The 21,696-nt window shown below is 48.1% G+C and overlaps 1 protein-coding gene across 1 annotated transcript; it reads left to right on the top strand.

Moving 5' to 3' along the window:
* Window positions 1-11,839: 11,839 nt before the first annotated feature.
* On the top strand, window positions 11,840-20,385 carry LOC140207674 (protein NLRC3-like). The gene is made up of 7 exons (XM_072276235.1): window positions 11,840-11,947; window positions 15,827-15,998; window positions 16,097-16,162; window positions 17,102-18,857; window positions 19,725-19,811; window positions 19,966-20,133; window positions 20,298-20,385. Exons 1-7 carry the CDS (start codon window positions 11,855-11,857, stop codon window positions 20,383-20,385), a joined length of 2,430 nt encoding a protein of 809 aa, XP_072132336.1. The 5' UTR covers window positions 11,840-11,854.
* The last annotated feature ends 1,311 nt before the right edge of the window (window positions 20,386-21,696 follow it).

The following is a 21,696-nucleotide window of genomic DNA, read 5'->3' as shown; positions in this document are numbered from 1 at the left end:
AAAACTGGGCTGAGAAGTGGTAAATGGAGTTCAACACAAATAAATGTGAGGTAGTTCATTTTGTTATGCCAAATATGATGGCAGAATATAGTATTAATGGTAAGACTCTTGGCAATGTGGAGGATCACAGGGATCTTGACGCCGAGTCCATAGGACACTCAAAGCTGCTATGCACATTGACTCTGTGGTAAAGAAGACGTACAGTGCATTGGCCTTCTGTGGGATTGAATTTAGGAGCCGAAAGGTAATGTTGGAGGTTTATAGGATCCTGAATAGACCCCACTTGGAGTTCTGTGCTCAGTTCTGGTCACCTCACTACAGGAAGGATGTGGAAACCATAGAAAGGGTGCAAGGATGTTGCCTGGATTGGGGAGCATGCCTAATGGGAATAGGTTGAGTGACCTCTGCCTTTTCACCTTGGAGCGACAGAGGATGAGAAGTGACCTGATAGAGGTGTATAAAATGAGAAGCATTGATCGTGTGGAGAGACAGAGGCTTTTCCGAGGGCTGAAATGGCTGTCTCAAGAGGACACAGGTTTAAGCTGGAGGATGAGAGGTGACCTGATAGGGGTGTACAAGATGATGAGAGGCATTGATCTTGTAGATTGTCAGAGGCTTTTCCGAGTGCTGAAATGGCTGCCACAAGAGGACACAGGTTTAAGGTGCTGGGGAGTAGGTACAGAGGAGATTGTCAGGGGTAAGTTTTTTACACAGAGACTGGTGAGTGCATGGAATGGGCTGCCAGCAACGGTGGTGGAGACGGATACAATGGGGTCTTTTAAGAGACTCCTGGGCATGGAGTTTAGAAAAATAGAGGGTAGCCCTAGGTGATTTCTAAAATAAGGACATGTTCGGCACAGCGTTGCGGGCAAACGGGCTTCTATTCTGCTATAGTTTTTCTATGTTTCTAATTTCTATTCATATTTCTCTGTCCTCACTGAAAGGAACACTGAAACAGCAGGATGTGGCCATTCAGCCCCTCTAACCATCAACAAGATGACGACGTCTCTCCCATCTCAGCCATGTGTTTCTGTCCGATCCTCATTTCCTCGATCCCTTCAGTCTCCTCACATCTGCCCGTCTCTGTTTTATGTGAGGACGATCACTGAGTCTTCACCGCCCTCTGTGGTGGGGATTTACAGACACTCACCACCCTCGGAGTGGAGACATTTCCCCTCATCTCAGTCCCAGACAGTCCACCCCCTTTTTCAGAGACTGGGATCCCTGGTTCAACCGGTAATGATGTTGTGCATTTCAATGTGTTCATCCCTCGGTCCTCGATTCTCTAAATGAAAGGGTTATCACATTTGATCTTTCTTCATATGATGACCCCACCACTCCAGGGATCAGTCTGGTGAATCTTCATTGCACTCTCTATAACAAATACTCTCTAACCTCTCTGTTAACCCTCTATGGAATTGATTTCCATCTTCTGCAGCCCCGTGTTGCCCCAACCACTCACCTCCCACCCCTGTCACTATTTCCACCTTCCCACCTCCCCCTCACCTGGACCCACCTCTCTCTCCCCAGCTCTTGCCCCATCCCCACCCCTCACCTCTTTTCTCGGACTATTTCCCGTCCACTCTCAGTCCAGAGGGAGGGTCTCGGCCCCAAATGTTGACGGTCCATTTCCCTCCACAGATGCTGCCCGACCCACTGAGTTCCTCCGGCAGTTTGTTCTTTGGTCTGTGTGACCCGTGTTAGTGTGGGGAGCGGGATTTTACACCATATTCCCGGTACAATCTCAACAAAACACAAATAATTGTCACTTTGCCCGGACCATCGGCCCCGCTTGCAGGGCAACAGTCTGCCGGTGTTTGCCCCCCAATGTGGTGAATCGCCACCACCGTGGGCTCAGACATTTCCACAGATGAGCCCCTCCTGTCCCCACCGGGACAAACATCCTGTCCGCCCCCTCTCTCACCGTCTTCATCCTCTCCCTCCCCGGGGAACCGGCATCAAACCGACGGGCCGAGCGGTCTCCTCCTACCTCTCAGCGATACATCAGACTCCGGCCGCAGGAGACGCTTCACAAACGCCCCAACTTCCCTCGGAGGGAAATGGAAATAAATCAGAAAGCGGACATTTACTTTGGGATTTGTTCCTCTTGAGATGTCAGCGGGGTAACGCCCTCTCGGCTGGTCCGCCTCCGCTATTGGGCGGAAACAATGATTGACATCGCCTCGGGCCAATGACTACAGCGCAGCGGAGGTGAGGGGTGGAGGGGTCTCGTGGTCGGTAGCTCAGCCGTTAAACTGTTTCAGCGCGAGCACAGCAGCGCGTGTGTGACGTCAGGTACGCGCGATGGGAAACCATGTGTGACGTCAGGCGCGTGAGCGTGGACGTATTTAAAAGCACCTGAATGGACGTTTCTTATGATTTCAGTGGGACAACAACATTAATCTCGGGTTTCATCACTGAATCCAGTGTTGTGAGATGTAAAGTCCCTGTTATGTGTCCGGCTGTGCCGTGTTGTTGGTGGAGTGGGCAGCGTGGTGTTTGTCTCGATTCGGGTCACAACACCAGAATTGCCAGCGGGGTCCACACACAGTGTATTAGTGACCAGAAAACCTCCCGTCCCTGCAGTCTCTGTCTCCTGGTAAACTCAACACCCTGACAATGTGGACCATAGACACCCCTTCCTCTCAGAGTCAGGGGATCATTCAGACAGCTGATCAAAGAGAGGAATTATATTTATTGCTCATTAAAGTTCATTGTGGATTATCGATACCCCTTCCTCACCCGCCCCGTTTTTGTTCCGATATTTCCCCCCTTCCTTCTCAGTCCTGAAGGAGGGTTCAGCTGGAAACGTTGACTGTCCATAGCTGCTGCCCGGCCTGCCGAGTTCGGCCAGCATTTTGTTTGTGTTGCTTCGGATTTCCAGCATCTGCAGACTGGTGGTGCCGCGGCGAACCTCCTGCAAAACGCAGACTCGGTGCAGACCCCAGCCGTCGCCGGTGGTCCTCCTGTACGGGCGGCGGTGAGGAAGGGGCTGATCTCGGGTTTGTGTAAATCGAGGGCCGGTCGCAGTGGGAAATGTTCGAGTACGAGCTCTGCCGGACAGCCAGAGGCTCCGGGCTCTGCGGTCTTGCAGCCCCGGTTTTATTTTGTGCTGAGCTGGGATTGTGGAATCAGTTAGTTGTGGGTCCCCTAGCTGGGAGGGTGGATGTGGGTGAAAGGGATCTGACTACGTGTACGGGTGGTGTGGGCTGAATGGTGGGAAGGATATGAATGAAATTTTATTTTTTGGTCAGTACAAACAACAAAAAACATCATTCTCAACGATGATTTCATAAAACAACAAAACCATAGATATTCTTTAACACAGACCGAAAGGGTGTAGGCTGAAGCTACAGCTTATTACACCTACCCCTCTTACTTATACAAAAACATATTTGGTGTCAATCTTCACATCAAAATGAAAACATTGATAATCTTTTAACACAAAATCCAGTTCCAAGTATCATTAATTTACATTACTCCCGTTTATTTTAAATCATGTGTTTTATATTTGTTCATTAAATTATTCTGATATATTTTTAAAAACTTTTTTAAGTGTGGTGCATGTTTTTAAATTCTCACTACAACTGTTCCATAGATTCACCCCTCTGACTGAAATACAATGATTTTTTTTACATTTGTTCTTATCCTTTGATTTTGAAATATGCACGTTCCTCTCAAATCATGTTGACTTTCTCTCATTTTAAACCAGGGGTCACCAATCTTTTTCACATTGCAGACCGGTTTAATATTAACAATATTCTTGCAGACAGGCCGACGAGGGTGGGGTTGGGTGGTGTTAATCACGACCAGAATACAGGTGATAAGTCAACTATAAGTCACTTATAAGTGGCTAATACATTCAATTTCGTTTCTAAAAGGGTTTATGTAATGAATTTATTTTTAAACACACAGCACATAATTTCCTTGCATGAATATAGTGATAACTCAACTATAAGTCACTTATAAGTCAATAGAGTCATAACATTTTAAGTAACGTTTGGATATTAAACACACAGCACATATTTTCCTCGTATGAACATATAAAATCATTGCAACACACCAATATCGCTGAATCAGTGGGAGCCCTGGGCTTGTTTTCCTGCAACAAGACTGTCCCAACGAGGGGTGATGGGAGACAGCGATACTCGAAGGGAGTTCCTTATGTCCAGTCTATTCTGCAATTTAGTTTTCGTTGCATTCATTGCAGAAAACCCCGCTTCACAGAGACATGATGTCGGAAATGGAAGCAACGTTTTCAGTGCTTTTGTGGCTATCTCAGGATATTCAGCCTTGACTTTGATCCAGAATGCCGGCAGAGATGTTATTTCAAACATACTTTTCAGCCCACCGTCATTTGCAAGCTCGAGGAGTTGATCTTCTTCCCGCGCTGACATGGATGATTCACTGGGAACATTCACAAATGGGTCACGGACCCATTCCTTTGCACGTCTCGGGTCATTTGCGGTTGGGAAGTAACACTCGAATTCTGTCGCCAGCGAAGACAGGTGATCGCGCACCAGCTGTGAGAGGGATGGTGCAGCCTCAGTCTCTCCCAACATCCCAGCTAATGTTGGGAACATGTCAAATATGCCCCTGTCCACTCACCGTCCCCACAGTTCCAGTTTGGCTTTGAAAGCAGACACTTTATCTGCCAACTTGAAGACAGTTGTCATTCTCCCCTGAAGTGACAAATTGAGTTCATTGAGCAGGTTGGAGATGTCACACAGATAAGCGAGTTTTGCTCTCCACTCCTCGTCACTGAAGTGTGCTGCCAGTGGTGACTTTTTTCCTGAAAGAAATCTCTGTAGCGGCTCTGTTAACTCAAAAACCCTGGCCAGGGCTCTCCTCCTTGATAGCCACCTGACTTCAGTGTGTAAGAGAAAGCGTTTGTGTTCTGCATCCATTTCCTCGCAAAGCTGCTCAAACAGACGTGAGTTAAGGGCTTTTGCTTTGATGTGATTGATAACTTCAACAACGTCATTCAATACGCTGTTAAGATCAGGTGACATTTTTCGGCTAGGCAGCATTTCGCTGTGTATGATACAGTGTGTAGACTGGCATTCAGGAGCAACCTCTTTGACTCGGGTAGTGAAACCAGACAGCCGTCCAGTCACAGCTGCAGCCCCGTCTGTGCATATTCCAACACAGAATGATCAGTCCAGTTAGCCTGACATGCAGTCATTCAAAGACTTGAATAGTTCTGCCCCAGTTGTGTTAGTTGGCAACGGCAGTGCACACAACATATCCTCGTGCACATCGTCTTGAAATATATATCGCACATAAACCAGTAGTATTGCCTTGTTGTCGACATCGGTAGACTCGTCGACCTGGATAGCGTACCATGGTGACTCGTTAAGCCGTTCCAACAGTTGTGCTTCGATGTCCTCCGCTATGGCATCGATTCTCCTTGAAACTGTGGTAGCTGAAAGAGAAACCTGTGCCATCTTGTTAGCTGCAGCTTCTCCCAACAGTTCACGGCACATGACCTTGGCAGCAGGCAGAATCAATTCTTCACCAACAGTGAAAGGCTTTTTAGCCTTAGCAATCCGGCTAGCCACTAAGTACGACACTCTCAGAGCGGCAGCGTTTGTGGAGGTGGTGGCTCTCAGCACTTCCTTCTGTCCCACTTGCTCCTGTCCCGCTTGCTCACATTTTTTCCGCACAAAAAACTCAACGGGTTTGTCTTTAAGTGCAGGGTGCTTGGTCTCAAGGTGCCGAAGCAGTTTTGAGGGCTTCATTGCCTCATTAGACAGCTTGTCTCCACATACCACACACAGGGGGCTTGGAGCGTGCGAGTCTCCGGTCGCAATAAATCCGTGTTTTATGTACGACTTGTCGTATTTTCTGTTGCAGGAAGCTTTCTTTTTTTGAGAAGGGAGGGGTGAGCGACTTTGTGCAGCGAGAAAGGGCTGGTGAGTGGGAATGAGAGAAGGGTTAAGGAGACAGGCTTGAGGTAGAACTAGTGAAGCTGTGGGATGCGAAGGGTGGGGTGAGCATGAGGAGGTGGCAAGAAAGGAGGGATGAGTGTGATGGGTGGCGAGTAGAGAGGATTATCCAGGAAATGTATAATCCAAAGGGAATGGGGTAAAAGCAGGGGAGTGGGGATGACTGGAAGAATTGGATCAGCCCATGATTGAATGGTGGAGCAGACTTGATGGGCAGAATGGCCTACTTCTACTCCTATATCTTATGGTCTTATGGAAGGCTTATGCGGAGACAGGGAGAGGGATGGTGAAGAGAGCAGGGTGAAGGAGATCCGTGGCGAGGAGACATGGATGAGTGAAGAGAGGTGCTGTGACTGGTCAAAGTTATTAGACTAACTACTTATTCCCTCACAGTGCCAAGGATGCCAGTCATGGCTCATCACAAGTCTCTGAACAAATCCACAGCACACGGTTCCCATTCCCAGTCTCCCTATTTCACGTTAGGTGTTTTACGGCGCACGATTCCCTGTCTCCCTGTTCCACACCAGGAGTTTTACTCTGCTCGATTCCCGGTCTCTGTGTCGAGCTTTTAATCAGCCGAGTCTCATTGACACGCCCCCTTCCCCCTCCCATCCATGTACTTATCCAAGTTTCTTTAATAGATATTGTTAAGACCGCAGACAAAGTCATGAATCAAAAGGTTAATCATGCTGTGACTAATGTTCAGAGTTTGGTAAATTACAAAGCAGGAAGTATTGAAGCAAAGGCAGGTAACCCATTGTAGCTGTTAGACTTGGTTGCAGAGAGGCAGGACTGGCAGCTCAATATTCGGGGGTTCCGCTGTTTCAGACGCAACAGAGTGGGGTTTGCTAGTTATTTCTTCAGCGGTTTGAACGGGCACGACTGCAAAACCTCATTGAGGTCATCCAGTGAGAACAGCAAGAAGAGTTTAAAAAGAAGACAGCTTTATACAGCGGGCGAAAGAGTGGAGCGAGACAGAGTAGGAAGGCTTTGGCTCAACAGGGCTTGGGAGGTAAGGGGTCAAGGCGAGGTACGTTACTTGTGTACAATGCTGACAGACTAATTATGTGTGTGAGGCCGGCGTTCTGAGCTCGGTGTCAAATGTGGGAGGTCCTGGAGACTCCCAGCCTCCCGGACGGCCACTTCTGCACCAGGTGCGTCGAACTGCAGCTCCAGAGGGACCGCGTTAGGGAGCTGGAGATGCAGCCCGATGACCTTCGTCTGGTCAGGGAGAGTGAGGAGGTGATAGAGAGCAGCTGGAGGCAGGTAGTCACACCGGGGTCTCGGGAGGCAGATAAGACGGTTACAGTCAGAAGAGGGAGCGGCGGCAGTCAGAGGCTAGAGAGCACCCCTGTGGCTGTCCCCCTTAACAATACCTACGCCGGGCAGTCCCGTTTGCACAGAGGGCGGAACTCAGACCCTCCCAGAACCCGGGCTGGATCAAATCGGCAGCCTGGGACTCGCTGTGTTAAATAGAGAAACTCCGCCCCACTGGTTGCGATGAGAGAAAAAGGAGAGATTTACACGGAAATCCGGACAGAATGGTTAGCGCAGCCTGTTTGTTTTCCATTGCTGCATTGATCCCACTCCCGCCTCCTCCCGCTGTCGGACCCGTCCTGAGCCGGTGAGAGTTAGTGTGACCCGGACCGCGACAGTCCCGCTCTACCCTGGCTCACCCGGCCCTGTCCATCTGTAATGACCGACGGACTCGGGAGCAGCAGCTCAGACTCAACTCTCCGTACAGGGTGAGCCCACCGGTGCAGGACCATTGTCGGTCACCCGGGAAGTCAGTCTGTGATTTCCCGGGACCACACTGAACGCCGTCCGGTTACAGCATCAGAGGTAAGTGTTGTGTATGAGTCTGTACAAGTATTCAGCGTTTACAGCGAAACTCGGCTTTGATCGGGATCGGGAGTGAATTTAGTGGCAGAGGGCAGTCCTGACATATTCATGTTAACGGGTCAATCATTGTCCAAATGGATTAAGAGAAACGACGTTGCTACCGTCAACCAGAAATATTCTCCAGGGCGGTTTCTACTGAGTGAGAGCTGAAGGCATCTTTCACACCGGTAGCAACATGTGAAATCCCACGGGGCAGTGATCTGTCACCGATCTCTCTGTCCCTCATTAAAACGCAACTACAGGGCGAATGACAGGGCGAATCCCGGCAAATCCCAGTTATATTACGAAACGTCGCTTTTCGGAATGCGTCGGTTTGATTTATTTGAAGGAAGCTTGAAAATTATTTTTAGCGCATCTACAGATGACAGGAGTCTGAGATAAAAACAAAATACTGGAAGCTCGCAGCAAACAGGGGAGCGAAGTAACTGGTAACTTTGCGGGTTCGAGACCCCGGGTAATGTCCTTACATCGCTTCACTGGTTCTATCGCTCTTCCCTGTAGCAGAAAGGGTTAATTACAATATTAAACTTCCTTCACGCTTGAATGACGGTGTTTTGTCGAACGGTTTCGATTTGATTTCAGCAGAAAGGCCGCTCCCTGTTCTGAGGAATGTGCACGGACAGGACAGGCAGCTGCTTGCTCGCAGACCCTGAGCACCGAGTCTCACAGAATAACAAGCCGCACCTTCCAAATCAGTCAATCATCTGCCCTCTTCCCCTTTCCAGTCCAGTCCTGATGAAGGGACTCGGTCCGCAACGTTGACTATTTACACCCATCCAGAGAGCTGCCTGACCTGCTGAGTTCCTCCAGCATTGTGTGTTGCCATGGTTACGAGAGTTCCGTGTGGGGCGGTGGGCGGGGCTATCTGTAACAAAACGATACACCGTATCCACACTCTCAGAAACTGACACTCTCGGGGAATGAAGGTGGGAATAATTCAGCTTCTGATATTTATTTCGGATTTTTTATTTTCAAACAACCAGTTGTCTGTGCATTGGAACAGCGATCAAGGAGATATTTGTTTTTATTTTTAAGTCACTTCTGGCCCCGGTGACTTATGTGTTGCTACTGTTACCTGTTTGCATGATTGACAGGTTAACTAAAAATTAAGAACAATGGCCGCCTGCTTCAAAGCAAGGGTGTGATATTTTTTGTCTCCACCTCTTGTATAATGCTCTTTACTTCTATCCACAGTTCTTTTGGCTTCATCTCTACCAGGTTTAATCCACTGAGTCTGTTCCTCACCTTCGCGGCAACAAGCAGCTCATGGTCTGAGATTGTCGGAGAACAGAGGGACCGAGGAGAATAAGTGCACAGTTCGCTCAATGCGGCGACATGGGGTGGTGAAGACGTGTTTATCACGTCGTCCTTCAACAGTCCGGGTACTGAGTGCAGGAGCTGGGACATCATTTTATTTATTCAATATTGAGATACAGCGAGCCGCGCTACCCATTAAATCCCAAGATTTAATCCTAGTCTTATCACAGGACAATTTACAATGACTAATTAACCTGCCCAGCGGTACGTCTTGAGACTGTGGGGGAAACCGGATCACTCGGGGGAAACCCATGCGATCACAGTGAGAACCTGCAAACTCTTACAGACAGCGGCGGAAATGGAAGCCGGGTCGTTCGAACTGTAAAGAGTTGTGTTCGTCACTATGGGGCCGTTGTATAAGTCGTTGGTGAGACAGTGTTAACAGTACAAAGTATAGTTCTAGACGCTATATGTTTGAAAAGACTTGGTTAAAGTGGAAAGAGTGCAGAGAAGATTTGCGAGCATGTGGTAAAGGCCAGAAGGCCTCTATTCTGAGGAGAGGATGGCCACAATCTGGAGAGAGGATGTCTTTATCCCCTGGAATGTAGGAGACGGAGCAGCAACCTTACAGGAGTGTTTTAAAATTGAAGGGGACAGCAACTGACTCACTCTGCTTTATTTGTGTAATTCAGATCATCGCCAGCAGGTGGTGCATTCTTGCAGACAAGGAAACGACCATCAACCAACGTCAGTCAGAGTCAGAATGGACACAGGTATGCTCACCTGGCTCTTTCCCATGAAGACTCTGTCCTTATGATGCAGGTGTAGATAGTTCAGAGGAATAAACCTGGGCGCTAAAGGCGCAGAGAGAAGGTACATCAAACGGGGTCATTGATCCTCCTGGTAAAGCGACCTTGAGCACTGGAGCAATTCACCAGGTTCAGCGCAGGACCTAACAACGGGAATGGTCGAATCACTCCGCTCACCAGGCAAATCTTCACCCGAGTGAAAGGAGAAGGAGCTCCTGAGTTGAGAGTTAAGGGACAAAAGTTTAGGGGTAACATGAGGGGGAACTTCTTTACTCAGACAGTGGTGGCTGTGTGGAACGAGCTTCCAGCAGAAGTGGTTGAGGCAGGTTCGATATTGTCGTTTAATGTTAAGTTGGATAGATATATGGACAGGAAGGGAATGGAGGGTTATGGACTGAGTGCAGGTCGGTGGGACTCGGTGAGAGTAAGAGTTCTTCACGGACGAGAAGGGTCGAGATGGCCTGTTTCCGTGCTGTAATTGTTATATGGTTAAGGTGGGTATGGGCGAAATTCAGACAGGAATACAGCACCGGACAATGTAACAGTCCAGGGAACAGACAGAATTTCTGTCAGTATTTGGTACATCCTGATGTGGGAAATGCCTCCAACAGCCAGTGAGAGAAAAAATGTTGTTTTCTTTTTTGGACGGACAATGGTCAATTCTCCCTGGATTTTCGAGTTGATGCTCAGTGGAGGTGAGGGGAGTTTCCGGTGTCTATTTTCTGTGGCCGAGTTAAAGAACATTATATTTTGGGAGAATTGGTTGGGTGCGGGAGACAGTGAAAAGGAGAAATTTTAAACAGGGTTTCTGGCGGGGCGGGAGGGGGGCGTGGTGGCTACCGAAGAAATGAAATATCCTTGGCGAATAGGAGTAAAGTAAAACAAAATGTTAAGTAGAGAAGGCACGGCGCAAAGTGCTGGAGGAGCTCAGCAGGTCAAGTAGCATCTATAGAGAGAAATTAACTATCGACGTTTCGGCTTGAGGAATCTTAATCAGAGAATTTGTACATTGATTTCAAAGTTGTCTTGGGCTCATAAAATAGACTCAGGACTGCAGGAGCGTTATTCTGGCTGAAGGTCTGTGACCGGTAGTGTCCTCAAAGATCACTGTCTTGCCATGCGTCGTGTGTGATGTAAATAAATTAATAATAAACTATGTATTGTTCAAAATGATGTACTTTGTAAAACCACATGGGTGGACTGATTCGTCGATTTACAGAATTGGCGGAGTTGGGTAAATTTGGGACTGTTGTGAAATTGTTCAGCATCCAATCAGAAATACGAGCGGAGAGTCTCCAGGTACAGTTAATTCGGGCAAATGGGAGAGGTTGCACTTTGGGAGGTGAAGTTGGCGGCCGATGTGCACAGTGAATAAGAATGATGTACGGGCGGGTCTTGTGATGCAAGTGCACAGCTCCCTGAAAGTGGCAACACAATTAGTAGCGATGAGTTGAGGTATTTGTAAAAGTTGGGCTGTAACTGGATGAACGTTGGTTAAGAGGCAATTTCAGTATTGTGCACAAATCTGGTAACCACATCATGAGAATGATGTGAGCCGTCTGGAGAGGGTGCAGACAGGTTTCATCACAAATACTAGAGGGAATAGGTTTGAAGTTAGAGGGTAAAGTTTAAAGGGGATTTAGGACACATGTTTTCCACAGAGAGTGATTGGTGTCTGGAATGTGCTGCCTAGGGAGGGACTGGAAACAGATACCCAGAGCATCTGAGAGGTGTTTCAACTCATGAGTAGGTCGAGAACGGAGGGATATTCACCATGTTCCTGAATATGGGATTGGTTTAAGTTGGCATCGTGTCCCATATGCATGGTACACTCTACTATTTTATGATCTGTGACTGACTACAGACCTGAACTCCGCATTCTCCGCCTTCCTGTCACATTGTGAGGATCACCACCTGTTCCGGTTGACGAGATTCTACATGGAGCGACTGGAGCAGGCGATTGAGGAGGGTGTGGAGGGAATCAGCTTCATGTTAATGGGCGAAGATCACTTCACTGGGCGAGAGTATCAGGTAAGTGGGAGGAACATAGACTGAGTGTAGATTCTACTGAATCTATTACAGACTGACAGAGCCGGTGCAACGGCAACTCTGGGCTATGAAAATCCTGAGATGCTTGTGGTCAACATCAGGAATAGAGTTTTCGTTTGCAGAAACCATGAAACTTTATTCAGCAATACAAGCCTGTCTCTAACTTTGTGAACACGTTCATTTTTAGATCCAAGCAACACACATCAAAGTTGCTGGTGAACGCAGCAGGCCAGGCAGCATCTCTAGGAAGACGTGCTTTCTCTCTCTCTCCTTTTTCTCCCTCGGTCCCTCTGACTATACCCCTTGCCCATCCTCTGGGTTTTCCCTCCTCCCCCTTTTCTTTCTGCCTGGGCCTCCTGTCCCATGATCCTCTCATATCCCTTTTGCTAATCACCTGTCCAGCTCTTGGCTCCATCCCCCCCCTTCCTGTCTTCTCCTATCATTTTACATCTCCCCCTCCCCCTCCCACTTTCAAATCTCTTACTAGCTCTTCCTTCAGTTAGTCCTGACGAAGGGTCTCAGCCCGAAACGTCGACTGTACCTCTTCCTAGAGATGCTGCCTGGCCTGCTGCGTTCACCAGCAACTTTGATGTGTGTTGCTTGAATTTCCAGCATCTGCAGAATTCCTCGTGTTTACATTTGTAGACCCGTTAGGATACAGACAATGATTGACAGTTGACAGCTTTAGTGATGTGACACTTGACGGACATTGCAAGTGGACAGGGAACTACTTTACACCACACTGTCTGCCATCACATCATGTTCCCAATGCTCGACCTTAATGACCATTCATCAGTTTGTATTCTCTTGATGACCCCAGGTATCCCACAGATCAAATATATAGTGGCTTATTTCTCAGCTCATTTCTCGAGTCTACCTTCAACTCCATTTTCACTTGACCAGGCAACACTGGCTATCGTCTCTCATTCGAACTGCTGACCCTTTTTTGATCAATATCCCAACAATAGACAATAGGTGCAGGAGTAGGCCATTCGGCCTTTCGAGCCAGCACCACCACTCACTGTGGTCATGGCTGAGCATCCACAATCAGTAACCCGTTCCTGCCTTCACTCCATATCCCTTGAATCCGCTATCATTAAGAGTTTAATCTAGCTCTTTCTTGAAAGCATCCAGAGAATTGGCTTCCACTGCCTTCTGAAGCAGAGCATTCCACAGATCCACAACTCTCTGGGTGAAAAAGTTTTTCCTCAACTCGGTTTTAAATGGCCTACCCCTTATTCTTAAACTGTGGCCTCTGGTTCTGGATTCCCCCAACATCGGGAACATGTTTCCTGCCTCTAGCGTGTCCAATCCCTTAATAATCTTATATGTTTCAATCAGATGCCCTATCATCCCCTCTTATCCTGCTGAATTCCAGTGTATACAAGCCCAGTCGCTCCAATCTTTCAACATATGACAGTCCCGCAATCCCGGGAATTAACCTCGTGAACCTCCGCTGCACTCACTCAATAGCAAGAATGTCCTTTCTCAAATTTGGAGAACAAAACTGCGCACAATACTCCAGATGTGGTCTCACCAGGGCCCCGTACAACTGAGGAAGGACCTCTTTGCTCCTATACTCAACTCCCCTTGCTATGAAAGCCAACATGCCATTAGCTTTCTTCACTGCCTGCTGTACCTGCATGCTTACTTTCAGTGACTGATGAACAAGGACACCAAGATCTCAGTTTTGGAGGCCTTCGCACTTACCAAGCACAACTGTACCAGAAAACAACATGTCCCAATCCACTTTCGTCTGATTCTTTCTGATACCATAAAAATTGGCCTTTCTGCAATTTAGAATCTTAACCGGACCAGACCTATCCTTTTCCATAATGATCTTTAAAGTAATGGCATTATGATCACCAGATCCAAAATGTTCCGCTGCACACACCTCTGCTACCCGCGATGTCCTGTTCCCTAATAGAATTCTTGTATGCACTGTCTATAGTTGTGATCTCAATATATTGATCCCAGAAACTTGAAAACGTTTGTCATACACTATCCCATCCAGTCCTTTAAAATATGGGTGTCCCAGTCACTAAATGGAAAGTTAATATTATCTACCATCAGAACCTTTTGTTTCTTGTTTCTGTGATATCTCTACATATTTGTTCATCTAAATCCCATTGACTCTTGGGTGCTCGGTAATATCGTCCCACTAACGTGGTCATCCCTTTCTTAATCCGTAGTTTCACCCATGTGGTCTCAGTGGACCAGCTATCCAATTTGTCCTGTCTGAGCAATGCAGGAGCATTTTTTCCTGACGAGTTATGCCACTCTCCATTTGAAATCCCTCCCGCTCTATCGAATCGTGTCTAACACAACGGAACCCTGGAATGCTGAGCTGCCGGTCCTGCACCTCCTGCAACCAAAATTACATTAATGGTTACAATGCTGTAACTCAATGTGCTGATCCATGCTCTAAACTCATCTGCCTTTCCCACAATACTCCTTGCATTGAAATAATACACAACTCGGAACATTAGTTTCACCTAATTCATCCTGTAGTTTGCTGACCTTGTATGTCGGCTTAACAACATCTTTCCCACACAACCATTCCATTATCCACTCTGGTTCTTCACCTTACCCCTCCTCCCCACCCCGCAACTCAAGTTTATCGTCTCCCAATGGAGCGCTAACAACCCTTCCCGCAAGGGTATCAGTCCCCCTCCAGTTCGGGTGCAAAACGATTATGTCTGTCCAGGTCCCACATTACTTGGAAGAGAGCCCAATCATTCAAACATCTCAAGCCCTCGATCATGCACCATTTCATCAGCCACACGTAGACTGTATTATCGTCCTGTTTCAGGCCTCACTAGCACGTGGTACAGGTAGCAATACTGATAACACAACCCTGGAAGTCCTGCACTTCAGCTTAGCATCTAACTCCATGTACTCACTTTGCAGGACCTCATCACACTTCCTACTCTTGTCATGGACCACGTGGAGCACGACCGCCGGCTGCTCGCCGTGTCGTTAAGAAAGTTTCAGACTCGATGCGAGATATCGCTGGCTGTGACAACACACCATCCAGAAATCTTGTTCTCATCAACAGGATCTCCAGTGTGTTCTCTTAATCATTAAATTCCCCCTGTCAGCGCAGCTCACTGTTCTCACCCCTTTTGAGTCACAAGACGAAACTCAGTGTCAAAGGCATAATCGCAGTGGCTTTCCTCTGCTGGGCCGTACCCGGAAACAGAAAGCCATATACCTGTTACAGAGGAGTGACCTGCAGTGGCTTCCTATCCCCTTTACCAGTCCTGACGTCACCCAGTTACCTGTGTCCTGCGCCTTGTGTATAGCTCCCTCCCTGTAGAGCCTGTCAGTCAACCTCTCAGTCTCCTGAATTACCCTGGGCTCATCCAGCTCCAGCTCCAATTCCTTAGCACAGTCTGTAAGAAGCTGCAACTGGGTGCACTTCCTGAAGGTGCAGTTGTCAGAGACAATGGAGGTCTCCCTATCCTTGCCACACCCCATAGGAAGGGCATTCCATGATCCTGCCTGGCATTCCCGCTGTTCTAACCATGAAAAAGCGGTAAAATATTGCCAAAAATCTACCTACAGTCTCGCCTCTCCCCCTCTGGCACAAAGACTCAACTCCCCACTCTATCTCTGGCTCACTCACACTATGTCTGCTCCGCTTAAACCTTGCCAATTTGATAATTACCCCACAATCTGTGGCGTGAGGGAAGTCTAGACTGATCCCACTCGCTTCTTTAAAAATTTCTCCCCCGCTGTGAACACTTCAATGGCAGTTAGTGATATGCGGCGAGCAGAATGTTCTGGGTCAGTCCATGTTCAGGGTAGATTTGTACCCATCCCTCCGCTCCTCAATAGATTCCCCGTTGTTCATTACAGAGTGTGACTGAGCTCGCGGAGAAGGGAAACCAAGCGGGCGCATCCAAACTCCTCCTGGATCTGGTGATGGAGAAGGGCTCCGGGGCCCGGAGGGTGATGTGGGCATCCTTTGTGAAACTACATCACCATTTACCGAAGCTGAGCAGGATATTGAATGAAATACGGGAACGTGGTACGGTGAACAATACACTATGTGTTACAGATGTAAATGCTGATGAATTTACAGTATTACACAGAACAGACTTCATGCAGGTTAATCTGTTTGAACAGGTGACGGCCAGTTCGCCTACATGGACACTGACCAAGATTTATCTGAAGTGCCCACGCATCTGAAAGGTAAGCGATGGAACGAAAATCTCAAATCTTTATTTCACTCTGAGAGTCTGAATACCTGTCTCTTGAGGCTTGTTTAGAGACTGTCAGAATCTAGGAGGCAGGTTTTTTGTTGCTCTGGCTGCAGGACAGGAAACCATTTGTATCTGCTACAAAGCCCGGCACCTTCCAGGTCTCGGGCTGTGCACCCAGAGGCCTCTATGAGTTTTATAGCAGACATTATAGTTGGTCAGAGAGGAAGCCTCAGCGCTCCCCTTTCACTAATGTCGAATATCCCGAGATTTGACAAAACTGAATCCAAACTGTTCCGATTGGACACATCCAACGCCAGCAAGGGAAGTAACACTGCTCAGAACTAAAGTGGGGCCGAGATTTGATGTTATTCCTCTGCGGACATCAGGGAATTGCCCGAGTTCACGTACCAGCTCCTCGGTTCAAGGATGTTACACCGTGACTGGCTCAGACTGGAAATGGAAACCAAGATTATGTTCCTTTTCTGTGGGTCAGTATTGACAGCTTAAACCTAAAGGCGTGTCAAGAGCATCAGGCCCATTGTGAGAAAAGTAAAAAGAGTTGAGCAAGTAAATTGTTCCTCCCCTCCACTGTTACCCCCCCTGCGGTGTTGCACAGTTGAGCAGAAGCTGAGCAGTGAAAGCAGTGAAACCACCGCCCCACACAACACTCTCCTCTCCAGAATCACTTGTGCACTTGGTGCTCGCTGGACCATCTGAAAATTATGAACAGAGGGGAGGGGGAGCCTTTAACTACATATCTGAATCAGATCAGAAATGTTTCTGGGCCATCGTTCACTTCCAGACACTCTTATCTCTGAGCTCCCTATTTCACCCAAACAATGTCTTGAACATTTTTCTTGTTAAGGCAGCTATGTTCAGTGCTCTTCATCAAATCAGACATTGACGATCTTTTTCTGTCTGTCCCAAGATGTTCGATGGAAGCACATGGAAATTCTGCACGGGCAAACAGAGAAACTGAGAGTGAACACGATACTGACGCAGGACAAGGTGAAGATTTTCCAGCTGGTTGATCGATACGTTGAGCTCACGGTCATTTCTACTGTTCGAGATCAGACCCTGGTGGAACATGAGCTGCTGGCAAGAGGCAGAGACCACGAGGAGTGGAGAGAAAAACATCTCCGCGGAAAGCTGGAAAAAATCTGGATTGATCAGTTATTCAAGAGGAGCTTTGTTCAAAAATTGAAAAGCTCTTTCTTTGGAAACAAATCCGGGATTTCTGCAGCAGTGGCCGGAGTCCCGGGGATCGGGAAAACAACACTGGTACAAAAGATTGTATATGACTGGGCCACGGGGAAAATATACCAACTATTCCAGTTTGTCTTTAGTTTCAAATTCCGGGATTTAAACTCCATAAACTGCAGAATAAACCTGAGGGAACTGATTCTGGATCAGTATCCTTACTTTGGGAATTCCTTGAGAGAGGTCTGGAAGAACCCAGAAGGATTGTTGTTTATATTCGATGGTTTGGATGAATTCAAGGACAGGATCAATTTTGCTGACAGTCAGAGAGACACAGAATCACAGAATGTCTGCCCAAATCCTGAATTCAAATGCAGGGTGTCGGACATTGTGTACAGTTTAATCCAGCACAAGCTGCTCCCAGGGTGTTCAGTGCTGGTGACCACCCGACCCACAGCATTACATTTATTGGAAAAGGCAGACATCAGTGTCCGGGCTGAAATCCTAGGATTTGTTGGTGAGGAACGGAAGGAATATTTCATCAAACATTTTGAAGATGAGACGGTGGCAGCAGCTGTTTTCAAACACGTGAAGAAGAACGAGATCTTGTACACCATGAGCTGCAACCCCTCCTACTGCTGTGTCCTCGCTCAGGCACTGGGCCCCTTCTTCACACAAAGAGTCAGGGACCCGCAGCGAGTTCCCAAGACCATCACCCAACTGTACTCCTACTATACTTACAACATCCTGAAAAACCACGGCCGTGAGACTGAAACCCCCCGTGATGTGTTACTCAGGGTCGGTCAGATGGCCTTCAGAGGAGTGTCCGAGAAGAAGATTCTGTTTACAGATGTAGATATGATCAACTACAATCTGCATCCTTCCCAGTTCCTGTCCGGATTACTGATGGAGCTTTTGGAGAGAGAGGATTCTGCCCGGAGCGTGGTGTACACATTCCCACACCTCACCATCCAAGAGTTTGTAGCTGCAGTCGCACAATTCCTGGATCCACATCCCAGGGGTATCCTGAAATTCCTCACTGAAGCCCGCAACACGACTGATGGGCGATTTGAGGTATTTCTCCGTTTTATTGCTGGTCTCTCCTCCCCAATGACAGCTCGGGGTCTGGAGGAATTTCTGGGTCCATTTCCTCATCAAACAACCTGCCAGGTGATTGACTGGGTGAAGGAGGAGGTTAAACGTCAGATTGGAAACACAGAGTGTGAAGCTGGTAAAAGGAGCCTCCTGAACACATTGCACTACCTGTTTGAGTCTCAGAATCGTGGACTGGCTCAGGATACGCTGGGATCAGTGGAAACACTTTCATTCAGTGGAATGACACTGACCCCGATTGACTGCGCGGTCCTGTCTCATGTCATCGGACTCTGTGATACAATAAAACACCTCAACCTGGCTGGCTGCCACATTCAGTGTGAAGGAATCCAGCGACTGGGACCAGGGCTGCACAAGTGCCAAGCTTTGAGGTAACTTGAATCTCTCACTCTGAACGGTGAAACTATTCCATTGTGTTGTTTCAATGTAAAGGAATTTGGGTAAGACTGTATTAAATCTGATTGTGAAGAATTGCGACAAATGACCCGTGAACAACAGCCGTTGCTTTAATAGTAGTAAATCACAAGAATGGCCGTGTTTCTCGCTGCCTGTGACACGTCCATTGACAATATTCCTTCTCAGTGATACTGACACTGTCAGCAGCAGGTGGGTCAGAGATTCACACACACTTCCCGGTGAGGGACAAGAGACCGTCAGGGGACTGTACCAGTGAGAAGAAAAGAAATACCATTGTGAGATTGTTCTCCCCTGCCCTTCTCCGTGCGTGGCTATCACCATCAGTCCACCTGTGTGACTTTGCTCAGTACCAGATACCCATGGGCACATTTCCTCTCCACAGTTCAGGCACACCCTCCCTTGCAATCTATTTCTGCATTCTCTCGTCTTGTAGGATTATCTTTTCCCATTGGTTTCCTTCTGTGGGATCTCTCTTCCCCATCCCTCTTCCTCCTGTGGGATCTCTCTTCCCCATCCCCCTTCCTCCAGTGGGATCTCTCTTACCCTTGCCGCTTCCGACCCTCTCACGTCAGGAACACTTTTCTAACCATCGGGGAATGAGACAGAATATGTGGAGTTCACAAAGTCACAGCGACAGACTACATTACTGACATTCGGTGAATACCCTGGAGCTGGGCAGTGAGGGACATTGACAGCGATGGAAACTCCGATCAGTGATTTACTGAAGGGTTTAGTGTTTCCTGAAATATCCGAGTGAGAGAAATTCCCTCAGACCCACGGTTTGAATCACTTTGTTCATCAATTTGTCTGTTTGCGTTTAGAATTGGGCACAATAAACTGAGAGATTCAGGAGTGAAACTGGTGTCCGCGGCTCTGAGGAACCCGGAGCGTAAAATACAGAAACTGGGGTAAGTACCAGACTGTGGGAGATTGTGTTTACAGTCACTGGGTGTCTGACACTGAACATTAACGTGACCAGTAATTGTGTTGATAAACACTGGGGATTTCTACCGTCTCCTGTCTCTCTGTGTCCTTCACCCTCACTCTCTTTCTCATTTCCAGGCTGGGGGGTGTCGGTCTCACAGATTCTGGTGCCGAGGATCTCATCTCCGCTCTCAGTATAAACCCATCACTGACAGAGCTGGACCTGGGATGGAACTCGCTCACAGACCGATCTATCCCCGCTCTCCGAGACCTCATACTGACCCTCCCGAGTCTGGATTGGATCGCGTGAGTGATTTTGTTAATGTTCAATGTGATAAAATATCAGCGGATCCGCGGGTTTTCTGGTGATATTTGTCTGTGAGTGTTGTTGAAACATTAACCCCAGCCCACTGTTACTGACACTGTTGTGTAATCTGTTTATTTCATCTTTATTCTTCCATCTGTTTCAGGCTGAGGGGGAATCGGTTCAGTGAGACCAAGTGGAAGGAACTGAGATCTCTTCTGGAGCCCAGACCCGGACTGACAGTGTCCGTGTGAACATCTGAATGTGTGAACCTCCCCGCCCGAAGGATGGGAACATTTTTGGCCGATTCCCCACCCTCCCATTTAACTCCCGCCCTTCCCGTTAATGGCCGTGCGCCAGGTGTAATTCCCGACGGTTCTAATCGAACTGGTTTCAGTCACGGTCTGTGTCGTAGGGTCGGTCACCGACCCATCAAATAGTCCCTGGGTCAGAAACTGAGAGCAGCTACCACCACACCATCCCATCAAACACCCTGGGGTCAATCACCGAGAGAAGCTCCCTCCGCACCGACCCATCACACACTCCCAGGTCAGAAACAGAGTGAAGCTCCCTCGATGCTGCCCTTTACACACTCCCCGGATAAGACACAGACAGAAGCTCCCTCCTCACATTTACAGGGTCAGACACAGAGAATTCCTCCACACCATCCCATGATACCCTCCCAGAGTCAGACATTGAGAAAATCTATCTCCAATTCATCCCATTACAAAATTCTTGTGTCAGACACAGAATGAAGCTCCCTCCACACTGTCCCAACACACACACACCCAAGCCCAGACACAGAGTGAAGCTCCCTCGATGCAGTTCTTCACACACTCCTCGGATAAGACACAGTGAAGTTCCCTCCTCACCGTTGGATTACACAGTCACAGGGTCAGGCATAAAAATTTCCCTCCACACCATCCCATGATACATTCCCAGGATCAGACATTGATAAGATCTAAGTAAGATTCGTCTCATTACAAAATTCTTGTGTCAGACACAGAGTGAAACTCCCTCCACAGCATCCCATCACACACTCCCGGAGTCAGTAACAGAGTGAAGCTCCTTCAACGCAGTCGAAATCACACACCTTCCAGATCAGTCACGGTGTGAAGCTCCCGTCGCACCGTCCCATCACAGGCCCCCCGGATCAGACAGAGAATGTAGCTCCGTCCACACTGTCCCATCACACAGTCCACGGATCAAACACAGAGTGAAGCTCCCTTTAACCAGTCCCATCACACACTCCTGGGATCAAACACAACGTGCAGCTCCCTCCATACTGTCGGATCACACACTCACAGGGTCAGACACAGAGAATTCCCTCCACACCATTCCATGATACTCTCCCAGGGTCAGACACATAGAATATCTCACTCCGGCCTGTGCCATTACAAAATTCCTGTGTCAGACACAGACTGTAGCTTCCTCCAAACCATCCCATCACACAGTCCCCCGATAAAACACGGAGATAAATCTCCTTCCACACCACCCAACCTCCACTCCCCGAGGTCAGACACAGTGTGAGCGCACCCTCCGCACCCTCCCATCAAACAGTCCGG

The sequence above is a fragment of the Mobula birostris genome, chromosome 13 (genome assembly GCF_030028105.1).
Source record: "Mobula birostris isolate sMobBir1 chromosome 13, sMobBir1.hap1, whole genome shotgun sequence".
In the NCBI taxonomy this organism is placed as follows: Eukaryota; Metazoa; Chordata; class Chondrichthyes; order Myliobatiformes; family Myliobatidae; genus Mobula; species Mobula birostris.
The sequence above is the reverse complement of the archived record's forward strand: the minus strand, read 5'-3'. Positions and strand labels throughout refer to the sequence as shown.